The following is a 14,761-nucleotide window of genomic DNA, read 5'->3' on the forward strand; positions in this document are numbered from 1 at the left end:
TACTGCCTTGCCAAACATGAGAACCATTTTCCCCCGAGTCCATACCTGCAGAGCAAACCGCATATAAATAAGGAAATCGCATCAAGTTGGGGGCAGGGGACTTTTCCGTGGCATCTGTGTCCTCTCCTTGGGAGAGAACCCCAGATATAAGCGACTAGGTTGCAGGGGGACAGGGTTGAAATCCCATTGGGATGGTCCCCTCCCCCCGTAGGTAGTGACAATGGAGAAGGACGGGATTGGAGGGGGGGACAGGAGAAGCACAGCCCCAACTGGCCCCGGGCAAGGGCTGGGAGGGAGTGGGGGCGGGGTAGACAGGCCAGCCAGCCAGAGAACACAGGGGTGGGGTGTCTCTGAGAATCCCACGGTCTGGGTCTGAGTTAATCCCTCCATGACGTACCACCCCAAATCCACAGCGTCTCCATCTCCCCAAACCAGTCTTGGGATCTTGCCTGGGCTCCAGGCTGGCGCATTTGCTACTTCTCTCCTGGCCCCTGGCCCAGGTGGCCACCTCCCTTCCAACAGGACGAGAGCAAGATCCGATGGGGGATGGAGGGGGCGGGGCAGGCCGACGGTCCCGCCTACAAGACACCCTGCCCATAAAACGCCCCGCCCCCTTCACTCCTCCTCCATCCGGTCCCGCACCTCGGCGGGCAGGGCGTCGTACAGGGCATCCTCCACCAGGAGCCCCGCTCTCTTGAGCCCCCCGCAGCTGCCGAGTTCCTCAGGCAGCGCTTCCAAGCGGTTGCCCTTGAGCTCCAGGCGGCTGAGAGCCCGGAGGAACCCGACTAGGGGAGAGAGCTGGCTCAGGTGGTTGTAGCCCAGAAGCAGAGTCCGCAGCTTGCGACAGGAGAACAGCTCCTCGGGAAGCGCCTCCAGGGCGTTGTAGGAGAGGGCCAGGTGCTGCAGGTTCTGGAGCAGGCCCAGCTCCGGGGGCAGTGCCCGCAGCCCGTTGTGCGCCACGTCCAGCAGGCGGAGACCCGAGCACATGCCCAGCTGGCTGGGCAGCGTCTCCAGCTTGTTGTGGCTCAGGTAGAGCTGCTCGAGGCCCCGGAGCTTGCGCACGTGCTCGGGGACGTAGGCGATCTGGTTGTGCCACAGCCGGAGCGTCACTAGCTTGCGACAGTGCTGGAAGCTGAGGATCTCCTCGATGGAGCGCAGGTGGTTGTCCTGGAGGTCCAGCTCCTGCAGCGCGCCCAGGCTGAAGACGGCGTGGGGGATGCGCTCCAGCCCGCACGCCACTAGCTCCAGCTCGCGCAGCGCCGCCAGCTTCTTGAGGCTGTTGAGCGCCACCAGGCGCGCCCCGTCGTTGTGCAGGCTGAGCCGCTGCAGGTGGCCGGCCACATCGGTCACGCTGGCCGGCACCTTGCCGGCGTTGCTCCGGAGAGACAGTACCTTGAGCTGTTTGAGCTCCCGGAGGCTCTCCAAGTTGGCGGCGCGTGCCAGTTCCGGGGGGAAGAGCCCCTCGAGGTGCAATTCCTCCAGGCCTCGCAGACCGAACACCCAAAGGGGCACCTCCCTGAGTTCCTCACATTTGACCCGCATGACCTTGAGACGGTCCCGCAGGAAGATCTGGGAGGAGAAGGGCAGCCGGGCGGGCGAGTGTAGCAAACTGAGTTCCTGGAGCTGGACCAGCTGGGAGAGGCCAGGGGGGAAGGTGATGTCGCCCACGGCTTCCAGCCGGAGCGCCTCCACCTCACTGCCCAGCTCAAAGACGGTGTCCGGAAGGCCCGGGAGCATGCACAGCGCCAGCTCCTGCCGGCCCCGGGCGTTGCGCTGCAGTTTCTGGCGCAGTTTCTCGGGCGTCCACTCGTGGTTGAGGTTGAGCTGTTTGAGGCGGCTCTCGCTGACCTCGGAGAGGAAGACGGCGAAGCGCTTGGAGTAGAGCGAGTCGTACTGGTCGATGAGGTGGAGCATGAAGGCGAAGTCGTTCTTGACATCGGGGATGTCCCCCATGCCCGTCTCCTCGCGCACCGAGCGGAAGGAATATTCCTTGAGGGGTCGGTGGAACAGCCAGTAGAGCGTGTAGAGGCACGTGAGCCCGTAGACGCACACGAAGGAGATGTAGCAGAAGGCCAGCTTGGAGAAGAGGTGGGCCTTGGTGTGGTTGCAGCAGAAGCTGGCATAACCCGTCACCTCGGACGTCTCCACCCGGCACGACACCAGGAAGCTGATCTTCTCGACGTAGACCACGTTGTAGACCAGAATGGCCAAGAACTTGCAAACCTTGGAGAGACAGGATGGGGGTAAGGTGCTGGCTTTGCTCACAGCCGAGCCTGGGTTTTGTTGTGGGGCCACACCAAGCGGGGCTCAGGGGTGACTCGAGGCCCTATGCTCAGGGATCATTCCTAGCGGGTCTCCAAGGACCCTATGTGGTCTTGGGGATTGAATCTGTTGCATGCAGGGAAGATACCCTACCCACTGGACTCTCTCTCTGGTCCCTGATCCTGGTTTGATCCCTGGCACTGGATAGGGTCCCTGGAGCACTACCAGGAGTGATCCCTGAGCTCAGAGCCTGGAGTAGCCCTGGAGCACCTCGAGTGTGACCCCCACCACTTAACTCCCCATGTCCACCCCAAATAACTTATAAACTGGGCCAGATCCACAGTAAAACAGATAAGGTGCTTGCCTCACATGCGGCCAATACAGGTTTGATCCCTGGCACCCCATAGGGTCCCCAAAGCACTGTCAGGAGTGATCCATGAGCTCAGAACCAGGAGTATGCCCTGAGTGCCAAAGCATGTGGCCCCCAAAATCAAAAGAAAGAATGGTCAGGGGCCGGAGCGATAGTACAGCGGGTAGGGCGTTCGCCTTGCACGCGACCGACCCGGGTTCGATCCCCGGCATCCCATATGGTCCCCCAAGCACCGCCAGGAGTAATTCCTGAGTGCAGAGCCAGGAGTAACCCCTGAGCATCGCTGGGTGTGACCCAAAAAGCAAAAAAAAAAAAAAGAAAGAAAGAATGGTCAGAACCATAGCACAGAGGGGAGGGTGCTTGCCTTGCACATGGCTGACCCAGATTCGATTCCTGGCATCCCAGATGGCCCCCTGAGCTCACCAGGAGTAATTCCTGAGCACAGAATCAGGAGTAACCCCTGAGCATCACCAGGTATGACCCAAAAACAAAACAAAAAAGTACTAACCTTGAGCACTGTCTGCCGGATGTACATGGTATACAGGATGTCCCCTTCTTCTACGTGGACACGGAACTTCTTGACCTTCTCAAACAGGGCCTTGGCCTGTTCACCCTCCTTCTTGTCCAGCAGGGTGACCACCGGTGGCTCAGTCACTACCTTCTCAGGCTCGGGCAGCACCTTCTCCTTTTCACCCTCAGCCGCCTTCCCTGGCCCGGTCACAGTGACCACAGCTGCCGCCGCCGCCACCGTCCGGCCTACCACAGGGCCTTTGTTATTCTCCCCAGAGACCTCGGACAGGGCCCGTGTGGTCCAGGGCGAGTCAAAACACTTGCCCAGGATGGAGATGAAGTGCTCGATCTTGGAGCTGGTGCCCGGGAACTTGAACCAGAAACTGGTGCACACCATGAAGATAAGCGTGTGGATGACCACCAGGTAGGGGAAGTACTTGGCGTACCAGTGGAGAGCCGTCTCATAGCACAGCTGGTTGATGAAGCTATACTGCTGCAGGTCCAGGTTGTTTTTGAGGCCGCTGACCTCCCGCAGGCCGCCCCCCTGCTCCGTGACCCCCCTCGGGAGCAGCTGCTGGCAGGGGGCTTCAGACTGATTCTCCCGAGACTCATGACTAGGCAGACAGATGATCTTGTCCTGTGTCACCTGAAGGGGTGTGGGGTGGGGGAGAGGTCAAAGAGAGTGAACAAGGCAGCTGGCACTGGCCTTCCCTGTAGCCAACCTGGGTTCGATCTCCAGCAACCCACAGGGTCCCCTGAGCCCTGCCAGGAGTGATCCCTGAGTCCAGAGCCATGAGGAAGCCCAGAGCATCGCTGGATGTGGCCCCAAGACAAACTAAAAAAAGAGGGTGAAAGAGCCTTGCTGGCCCTGAGAGTTGGGGTGGTGGTGGACAGAGGCGGGAGGGAAGCGGGTGAAAGGCAGAAGGGACTTTTCTTTCAGAAAAGCTGGTTGGGATCTCAGAGTCTTGGTCTGGGTGATACTTTGTGACAATCAGCTTAGGGTTGGGTACTGCCAGGCTTTTTCTAGATACAGTATCTAGAATATACTAGATATATTCTAGAATATAGAAATATTCTAGAAACCCAGTACTAGGGCCAGAGGCAGACAATACAATAAAGCTAAGCAAATGCTCTGCAAGTGGGAGGTGCCCTGCAGAATTCCAAACACTGTATTTTCCCCACCCTCAGCACCCTGGGTGTGGGCCCCAACAAAAGCAATCAAAACCCACGGGTATCACAAAAGAAAGGGCAGGGGCCAAAGAGATAGAGCAGGTGGGTGGGGCTTGCCTTGCACACTGACTGGCTGATTCTGCTTCCATAATCTCTCACACCCCATAGGCTTTTCCTAAGCCCTGCCTTGAGTGATCTCTGAGCACAGAGCCCCTAGCACCACTGCTTAGGGCCCGAACACTATAATTTAGTAAAGAAAGTAAGGGCTCAGGAGTCAGAGCAATATAGGACAGTGGAGGGCGCTTGCCTTGCACATGGCTGACCAGGGTTGGATCCCAGGCATCCTATAGGGTCTCCCGAACAACTCGTGGAGGAATTTCTGAGTGCAGAGCCAGGAGGAAGCCCTGAACATTAGTGGGTGTGACCCAAAACCAAAAAAGAAAAGAAAAGAAAGGGCTGCCCATCCTGGAGGTGCCACTGGAAGTGCTGGCAGGAATGGGAAAGTGTCAGAATGGGTCTGGATGGGAGTGTCCTGGGGTCATTTCTGGACTCCCAGGGCCCCGCCCCCGACCAGGCTCTGCCTTGATGACCCCGCCTCCCCAAGCCCCGCCCCAGACCAAGCCCCGCCTAAATTGGGAACCACCCCACAAAGCCCAGCCCCGCTGGCCAGGCCCCGCCCCATCAGACCCCGCCTTGAACAGGCCCCGCCTCCCCAAGCCCAGCCTGGATTGGGTATCGCCCCACCAGACCCCGCCCTGATCAGCCCCGCCCCGCCAATCCCCGCCTCTTACCAGGCCCCACCCACAAAGCCCCGCCCTGTCGGCCCCGCCCCCATAGGCCCCGCCTCTTACCTGGAGGGTGCAGCCAAAGACCCCAATCATGAGCATGGCCACGGTGAGGTATTCAGCCAGCACATCCCACCAGGGTTTCAGCACCTTGAAGGCAGGCTGCTGCTCCGTGAACTGCTTAAACTCGGCCACGGGAATCATCCTGCGAATGGGGAAGAGGAGAGGAAGAGGTGTGGGGCGGTGGGGGTGTGCTGGTGGTGGGACCCCCAGGGTCTGAAAGAACCCCCAAGCTGCGTGGGTCCCCCTTGACTCTGAATCCCGCTGTCTCCTTCCCCTCCCCACCCCAGTCTCACCTCCTTCCTTCCCTGAGCCGAGTGCTCAGCCCTCGGTCTGCCGGCCACCCCTAGCCTGCCGGTTCTCTTCAGCACCCAGGAGTGGCCGAGCTCAGGTCCCGGGCTGTGGCCTCCTGCCGGAATCCAGCCATGTCCAACCCACCCGTGGCGCCGAGCCCGGACGGGCCCGGCCCCTCTGCCCAAATTCAGAAACCCCTGGCTGGGTCGGGCCTTTCAGCTCTAGGATTCAGGCCGAAGCTCAGGACTTCCGGGGCGTGGGCCACCCCCTCCTGCCCCCTACAGGGACACACTGGGCACCACCTCCAACCGGAAAAGCCGGCTGGGGCCTGGTTCTGGTTACGGGGCCCCAAGGGCAGGGAGTAGCAAAGCAGGTCATTCCATGGGGGGGGGGCGTGTTGAAGGAGGGGCGCTCCAGAGGCGGGCAGTCCGGAAAGCTGAACACCTGGGTTTGTGGAGGGGCCTAGTCTCCAGCTCTGTGGTGGGTGCCAGCCCCCCTCCACCAGGAGGGGCGGGCAGGGTGGTGGTGCCAGGATGGCTGGAGGCAGAGGTTCCGGATGTGGGCATGACTCTGGGAGCCAGCCAGCGTGACACCTACGACCGACAGGGCCAGGCCTGGCAGCCGGACTCCTGGGCAACTGGCCCACTCCGTCTGTCCCTGGCTTTCATTTTGCACCAAGGTATCATTATTCCCCGATCCAGACAGACGGCCATGCCCGGTGCATGTCACATGGGGGCAGAGGTGGAACTGGGCTGGGACCTCCCCCCACCCCCCTCCCCCCGGGGCTGCAGGAGCAAAGGGAGGGCACACTTTGTTTTGTTTTTTTTTTTTTTTGCTTTGGGCCACAGCTGGTGAGGCTCAGGACTTACTCCTGACTCTGCACTCCGGGATCACTCCTGGCGGTGCTTGGGGAACCCTATGGGATGCCGGGGATCGAACCCAGGTTGGCCGCATGCAAGACAAGTGTCTTCTTTGCCGTACTATTTCTCAGGCCCCTTTTAAAGATTAAAAGAAAAAAATTTTGAGGGGATAGAGGTCTTATAGGACTCCGACATCAACTACCCTGTTCCTGGAGCCAGGATCCCCCAATCTCTGTCCTGTTTACCCCCACAGGATCTTGAAGATTCAGGGCACAGGCTGGGCAAGAAAAGGGGGCCCCTGCAGGGAAATGGCAGAGAGATAGCTTGATGGCTAGGGCATGGACCACGTGCAGAAGGCTGGGTTCCTTCCTGAGCACTGAACTGTGAGTACCCCCGAGGACCATCAGGCATAGCAAAAAAATTTTTTTTATAAAAAACCACACACACGGGGCTGGAGTGATAGCACAGCAGGTACGGCATTTGCCTTGCACACGGCCAACCTGGGTCGAATACCAGTATCCCATATGGTTCCCTGAACACTGCCAGGAGTAATTCCTGAGTGCAGAGCCAGGAGTAACCCATGTGCATCGCCGGGTGTGACCCATAAAGAAAAAAGAAAAACAAACAAACAAAAAAAAACACACACATCACATCACACACATATATAGATTTCGGCCAAAGATATAATACAGCGGGTTAAGGCACTTGCCTTGACCGAAGGTCCCTCAAGAACAGTCTAGAAGTCAGAAGTAAGCCTAAGTATAATTGGGTGTGGTCCCCACACGTCTGTATGCACATTATACATACACACATATATACATACAAAGCCAGCAGAGGCCTGGTTTTACATACACAGGCTGGAGAAAGATTATGGGGGTAAAGAGCTTGGCTTGCACACAGCTGACTCTGGTTTGACCCCCAGCACCACATACAGTTCCCCGAACCCTGCCAGGAGCGACCTCTGAGCAGCGCTGTGCATGGTCCAAACCCTCCTCCCCTCAGATACAGAGAGGCGAGGGTGCAAGAGATAACTCAATGGCGGGACATATGTTTTGGGATTTCCTTGTTTGTTCGTTTTTTTTGGGGGGAACCACACGCAGATCAGGGATTTCACCGGGTTGGGGCTCAAGGGACCGTATGGGTTGCTGGGGATTCAACCAGGTTAGCTGTGTGCAGGGTAAGCGCCCTACACCTAGTCCCGTGGCTCCGGCCCTGGAGCACATGCTCTGATCATAGGAGGCCCGAGTTCCATCTCAGGCACCGCATCTGGTCCACCAGAACCCCCCCCCGCCCCCCCAGAGTGATCCTCCTCTCCAAGCACCAAGTCCGGAGTAAGATCTGAGTACCACTGGATGTGGCCCCCAAGGTAAATACATCCAGATGGATCTCTCACTTCACATCCATCCCCTGGGGAGGTCTCTGTCCCCCAACCCTGACCCACACCTCACTCCATCACTCTCCCAACGCCAGCCTTGAACCAGGAGGGCGGGACTGCGGTGGGCGGGGATTCAGCGCAAGGCCCCGCCCACCTGGGCGAGGATGGCGCCCAACCCACCCCTTAATCCCATCCCACCTCAATACCAGGGATGGGCCCGCCAGGGGAAGTCATACGCCTGCCCACGCCCCGGACTTCTGGGCCCCCTGACTCAGGCCCTGAGTCACCCGGAACCAGGGACACAGAAGGGGGTAAATGGGGAGGGCAGCGGGTCCTGCCCACTACCGCTGACACCTTATCCCAAGGGGAACGCCCACTGACTGACATCACTGGTGGATAGTGAGTGACATTCACCAGGGCGTCCAATCGCTGTGGCCCAGGGCGGGGCCCCGGGAGAGGGCTCAGAGCGCTGACGGCGGGCTTCACTTATGGGAACCCCAGCTCCATCCCAGGCTCTGCTCCATCAGGACCCCTCCAGGAGAGACCCACCAGCACTGGGAGTGGCTACCACCTCTCTGTCCCCACGGACACCAACACTGGGAAGGGCCCTGAGCCCCGTTGGGTGTCCCCCACCAAGAAAAATACCCATGATAACTCAAGAGCATCCCAGTGTCTAGTTTATTCTTTGGGGTTTTGGTTTTGGGGCCACATCTGGTGTTGCTCAGGGGTGTCTCCTGGCTCTGCACCCAGGAATCACTCCTGGCAAACTCAATGGATCCTACGGGATGCCGTGGACCATAGGAGGGTCACTCCATTGCCAGGCAAACACCCTGCCCATTGTATTATCACTTCGCCATGCTAGTTGTATCTTGTCAGCATAAAAAGAAATCCATGGAGGGCCGGAAAAATAGGGCAGCGAGTAGGGAGTTTGCCTTGCACATGGCAGACCAGGGTTCAATTCCCGGTATCCCATAGGATTGCCTGAGCCCCAGGAGGAGTGATCCCTGAACCATTTACCCAGGAGTAAGCCCTGAGCACCGCGGGATATAATACACCCACCCTCCCCCCAAATAAAAAAACTTGTGAAGGATGCACTGGACTACACATGGTGGGGGTTGGGGGGCACAGCCTGAACTATGGGACCCACCAACCACCAATTGTTCCCCCTGCCTTGGTCCCGACCCTGCCAGCGTGACCATCAGTGAGCACCCCCTCCATAAGAGGAAGGATACACAGATGCCCGAGGATAGTCGTACTCTGGGGCCACACACCTACAGGACCCAGGTCACATCTGTCAGCTCTGCCACTCGTCACCCCAGATCTGAAGGCAGACACGGCCGGGTCCCTGTGGAGGGCGGCGTGGTTCCCAGGGAGCAAGGTAGTGCACATGCACAGTCAGAGGCAGACGGGGGGGGGCATGGGGGGGTATCATTATCTGTCTCCGTGACTCAAACCCCGTCATCCGGAACTGGCCATTAAAGTTCCAGCAGACACAGGCTGCCCCCCCACTTTGTCTGAACAGAGCTGTGGGAGGACTCAGGGGAAAGAGTTCTCAGAGGAGGCCCCCCCTGAAAAAAAATCAGGCTACACTCCGCTGAGCAAATGTTTCCAGTGTCCTAATTGGAGCCCTACTCGATGAGGAGACGGGGTGGGGGAGCCTCCTTTCTTAGGGGGAATGGAGGAAGGATTCCTAACTCCAAATATTATATGTATTCTTGGGGGCTCAACCAACCCCTAAATCTAAATACTGACACACCCATTCTATTACATATGTGCATATATCTGCATATATGCAGATATATACATGTATATCCCATTCTATCCCATAAATTTAATCCTTTAAAAAATTGGGGGGGGGCTGGAGCGATAGCACAGCGGGTAGGGCGTTTGCCTTGCACGCGGCCGACCCGGGTTCGATTCCCAGCATCCCATATGGTCCCCTGAGCACCGCCAGAAGTAATTCCTGAGTGCAGAGCCAGGAGTAACCCCTGTGCATTGCCGGGTGTGACTTAAAAAGTAAAAAAAAAATAAATAAAAAATAAATAAAAAATTGGGGGACCACACCCAGCAATGCTCAGGGGTTACTCCTGACAGGGCTCAGGGGACCCTATGGGATGTTGGGGATCAAACCTGGATCAGCCACGTGCAAGGCAAGCATCCTCCCCGCTGTCCTATCACTGCAGACCCTATATATGATTTGGGGGCTACACCCTGTGGGCTCACATGGTCCCAGAAATGAAACCAGGGTCCCCACTTGCTCAGTCTAAGTTGAGCCACCTCCTTATCCCCCCTTCCCCACTCCTCCTCCTCCCCCCCCCAGCCCCTGCAATAACCTGTATCTTGGCTGGGAGACAATGCCAGAAGGAGGGGGGAAGGGGGGAGGGGGCGTGTCCTATACCAAACCAACTCCCCAGGACCACTTCCCCTTCTCCACATCCCTACACGCCTCCATTCCCATTCCCGGAAGCAGTCAGTGCTGAGTGTTCCCTCCCCTCCCCCAGGCCCCTCCCCGCCCTGGCCCTGCAATTCTGTTTAAGGTCTACTATACAAGTTGGAATTTTTGTTTCATACAAGGGAGCACTGGGGTGGGAGAGATGGCTCCAGGGACCCCCAAATAAGGGCACTCTGGGGACCCGAGGGACCCTGCTGTGGGAAAGGGTCTTGCGCATGGCCCACCTGAGGTTCAATCCCAGATGCCGCATAGGGTACCCCAAGCCCCACTAGGAGTCAGCCCTGAGCACAGGGCCGGGAGTCAGCCTTGAGTACTACCAGAGTGGCCCCCCTTAAACAAAACACACAACCGAGAACACCCGGCTCCAAATCTGGCCACTCCTGAGCTTTGGCAAGGGATGGAACCCAGGGTCTCACGCATGCTCAGCAAATCTCTAACACATGCCTGGCCATCCAGTACTTTTCCAAGCTGTCCTGCCCAGACTTATTTTTGTGGGGGGGGGGGGGACGGGTGCGGATCTGGGGCCTCTTGAGGTACAGGAATCCCTGGGGGTGGGAGGGGAGGCAGTGCTCCTGGTGACCACGCCAAGGACATTGCCGGGCAACCAGAGGAAGTCTGACTCCAGGCGGAGAGGAGGTGGAAAGGAGTGAGCACTCCCCCCCCCCATTTACCTCCTAGGGGATCCCTAACTTTTCAGATTGGCACGCCAGGGTCCCGGGCCAAGGCGGGGCCAGGCCAGCCCTGCAATTGCCCGACAGGCGCCTTGGGCCAAGTCTGGCTGCCACCGCCCCCACCCCAGACTCCTGCCCCGCCCACCAATGCCAGTTCCGAGCCCCCCACAACCCGGGCGCTACGCCCCTAGCCAGATCCCCCCACCCCACCACCCCGCCTCTGCCTCCCGGACATGCGAGGTCACTTACGCGCTGCTCCCGACGGGACTTTGGGCCCTACTCCTGGGTCCCTGGGAGCCGGCGGCCGGGGACTCCCGCAGAGCTGGGGCGGCCGTGGGTGAGTCAGGGCGGGCGGGCCGGACAGGACCCAGGAGCCGCCCCGCCGCGCCCGCCCCGCCCGCGCCCGCCCAGCGCCGTCCCCTCGGCGCGCCCAGGGACGCCCCCTACCCCCTGCCCCGGGCTCCGGCCCGGATCGGCGTGGACCGGCCGAGCTTCGCTCGTGCGGCTCGGTCCGAGGTGGACATGGGGCGCCTAGGAAGCTGAGAATTTAGCTCCTGGGCGGGGAAGGGGGCGATCGAGGAGGGCCAGCCCCCGAGGCACGCGTTCCCCAATCTGGACCGCCGTCTCTCTCCCAAGATGCGGTCACCTGGCAGGCGGGCGGGCGTGTGTGCATGTGTGTGTGTGTGTCCAGGGTTCTGGGGAAGGGGTGACGCCACTTGCTGCTTTGGCCACGACCCAGCAGGTGTCTGCCCACTGCACTCACCTACCAACCTCAAGGCTGGCCTTTATTTGGGCAGGGGGGGCATTACACTGTGGGATGTTCAGGGCTGACTCTGGAGAAGTCAGTCCTGGTGGGTGTCAGGGGACCCTGCGAAGTGCCGGGATCCAACCAGGGTCAGCCGTAGTGAAGGAGACACGTGCCTTTCGGGTAGTATAATCTGTTTTCTTTGGGTTTGGGTTTTGCAGGCACACCCAACTGTGCTCAGGGCTGACTCCCGGCTCTGTGCTTGGGGATGACTCCTGGTGGGGCTCAGGGCACCTTCTGTGATGCCAGGGAACGAACCCAGGTGGAGTCAGCTTCCTGCCACGCAAATACTCTAACCACTGTACTACCTCTCTGTCCCTTGGGGGCTCAGGCTTGAAGTCCAGCTCCTCTGAAAAATGGACTTAGACCTCATGGCCTAGGGTTTGGGACAGACACCAGGGGGACAGGTCAGGGCTCGGACAAAGGAGCTAATCACCTAATCAACCCTCTGGGCTTGAAGCCGGTGTTGTTTGATTCCGGACCACACCTGCCGATAATGCAGTGGGGAGGGCTCAAGCCTAGTATGTGGCCAAGTCAGGCTCAATTCCCGGCACCTGATAGGGTCCCCAGAGCCCACCAGGCATGATTCCTGAGCACAGAGCCAGGAGTCAGCCCTGAGCCCCTCTGGGTGTGGTCCAAAATTTAAAAAATAAACAAATAAACCAAAAAACAAAAATACCTTTGTGGGGCTGGAGAGATAGCACAGCGGGTAGGGCGTTTGCTTTGCATGTGGCTGACCGGGGTTCGATTCCCATATGGTCCTCTGAGCACCACCAGGAGTTAATTCCTGTGTGCATGAGCCAGGAGTAACCTCTGTGCATCGCCAGGTGTGACCCAAAAAGCCAAAAAGCCAAAAAAAAGAAAAAAAAACCTTTGGGTTCTTGCTTGCAAGCATGGTCCCTTTAAGCTCTGGTTGGGCCCCTGTGGCTCAACCTTGATCTTCTGGGTCAACAATTCCAGGGGCCAGAGGGAAGGCGCCAGGGCTAAGGGGGCTTCTCTCACAAGACCCTCTGGATCAGCCACCAATAGCAGCCACTGGCCACTGAAGTCCAAGTCTGAAGACAAGCAAAAACACTTTGTACCCTACTAGGTGGAGCTTGGCAGAGCTCAAGCAGTCCCTGAGATTGCACTCGGGGACTCCCGCATGCAAAGCCCGAGTTCCAGCCGCCTCAGCTGGCTCTGCAGGCCCCGAAGCCCCAATCTCTCTCGATAAGGGAATCTCCCTGTTCTCCACGCCTCTGTCCCGGGGGCAGGCCAGCGCAGGGATAGGCAACAGGCCAGAAGATGGTATCAGTTTGCAAGAACTGATGGGCCCAGAGGGCACAGAGGACAAGGACCGTAGAGAGGGAACGTTTCTGGAGGTTTCTCCATTGCTGTTTCTCCTTTCTTGCCCTCTCTGCCTCTCCCGGCCAAGCTGTTTCCAGGTTTTCATTTCCTTTGGTTTTGGTGCCACACCTGGTGGTGCTCAGGGCTGCCTCCTGGCTCTGGACTCAGGGATGCCTCCTGGCCAGCCTCTGGGGATCTAATGGGGTCCCAGGAATCGAACCAGATCTGACATGTGCAAGGCAAGCACTTTCCCCACTATACTATCTCTGTGGCCTGTTTCTCAGTTTTCAGTGTTTTTTTTTTTTTTGCTTGGGGGCCACACTCACACTCAGCTGTGTTCATGAGTCATGGGTTACTCCTGGCTGTGCTTGGGGCACCCTCTGCTGTGTTGGGGATAGAACCCAGGTACTCTCACCACAACGCCCTCCTTCTGACTTTCCCTGAGTATGTGTCGGGGACAGTGCAGGGCTTAAAGCATCATCCCAAGGAGACTCTGGTGGAATGGCTGTGCCTGGTGACATAGTGATATGCTTTGGACTGTTTTGTTTTTTTTGCTTTTTGGGTCACACCCCGTGATGCTCAGGGTTTACTCCTGGCTCTGCACTCAGGAATTCCTCCTGGCGGTGCTCGGGGACCATATGTGATGCTGGGGATCAAACCTGGGCCACCCGCATACAAGGCAAACACCCTAGCCACTGTACTTATTATTTTTTCCCCTTTTCTTGAGTCACACCTGGCGATGCACAGGGATCACTCCTGGCTCTGCACTCAGGAATTAACCCTGGTGGTGCTCAGGGGACCATATGGGATGCTGGGAATCGAACCTGGGTCGGATGCATGCAAGGTAAACGCCCTACCCACTGTGCTATCACTCCAGCGCTCTCCCCCCCCCCCCCCATGTACTATTGCTCCAGCTTAGTGATATGCTTTGTAGACCTCTCCAGAAATGTTGCCTTCTTTCTGTTGGTGGTGGTGACCACGAAGTCACTTTCAACATCAAAACCAGTGGGCTGGAGAGAGAGGACAATGGGGACTGGGCATTTGCCCAGCAGGCAAATGGGCCTGGGTTCTATCCCTGGCAGTGCATGGGGTCCCAGCAAGCCCCTGGGCACAGAGCCAGGAGTGAGCCCTGAGCTCAGGCCTGTGTGACCTCAAAGCAAAAGGAAAAACAAGAAGGAAACATCGGAACCCTAAATGTTCACAATATTGTAACCATGTTTCCTAAATGAGAGTAATAACAATAATTAAGATAGCGATGACCTCTTTTCTGTCTTCCTTTTCCTGTCGTGCATTTTTCTTTGTTCTTGGGCCACATTCATTGGTGCTCAAGGCTAACTCCTGGCTCTGTGCTCAGGGATCATTTATGGTAGAATTCAGGGAATCCTATGGGATGTTGGGGATCGAACCCTGGTCTGCCGCATGCTAGGTGAACACCCCTCCTTCCTGCACTAAGAGGTCGGGCCCCTGACCTCTTTTCATTCCCACTAATAGTGTTGGAGGGTTAGTTTTTTCTCACATGGATAACATCCAGCCCTTGGGGGATGGGGGGGCCCACACTTGGGGGATGGGGGGCCCACACTTGAGGGTGCTCTAGGATTACTCGGCAGTGCTCAGGGTACCCTGCAGCAGTAGGGACCAAATCAGGCTTGGCTGTGTGCAAGGCAAGCACTTTATTTATTTATTTATTTATTTATTTATTTTGCTTTTGGGGTCACACCCGATGATGCACAGGGATTACTCCTGGCTCATGCACTCAAAAATCACTCCTGGTGGTGCTCAGGGGACCATATGGGATGCTGGGAATCGAACCCGGGTCGGTCG

At 58.0% G+C, this 14,761-nt stretch overlaps 1 protein-coding gene across 1 annotated transcript; it reads right to left on the reverse strand.

Annotated features, from left to right (window-relative positions):
- Positions 1 to 615: 615 nt before the first annotated feature.
- LRRC8E (leucine rich repeat containing 8 VRAC subunit E) lies at positions 616 to 5,301 on the reverse strand. Its single transcript, XM_004614772.2, has 3 exons — positions 5,164 to 5,301; positions 3,141 to 3,788; positions 616 to 2,223 (listed from the first exon to the last, which is right to left on the reverse strand). Exons 1-3 carry the CDS (start codon positions 5,299 to 5,301, stop codon positions 616 to 618), a joined length of 2,394 nt encoding a protein of 797 aa, XP_004614829.1.
- Between the last annotated feature and the right edge of the window lie 9,460 nt (positions 5,302 to 14,761).

The sequence above is a fragment of the Sorex araneus genome, chromosome 2, assembly GCF_027595985.1.
Source record: "Sorex araneus isolate mSorAra2 chromosome 2, mSorAra2.pri, whole genome shotgun sequence".
Lineage (NCBI taxonomy): Eukaryota > Metazoa > Chordata > Mammalia > Eulipotyphla > Soricidae > Sorex > Sorex araneus.

Coding starts and splice junctions, on each gene's coding strand:
- LRRC8E (XM_004614772.2), bottom strand. CDS start 5,301: ATGATTCCCGTGGCCGAGTTTAAGCAGTTCACGGAGCAGCAGCCTGCC. Junction 3,789..5,163: donor TCTTTGGCTGCACCCTCCAG/GTAAGAGGCGGG, acceptor ACACCCCTTCAG/GTGACACAGGACAAGATCAT. Junction 2,224..3,140: donor TCCGGCAGACAGTGCTCAAG/GTTAGTACTTTT, acceptor TGTCTCTCCAAG/GTTTGCAAGTTCTTGGCCAT.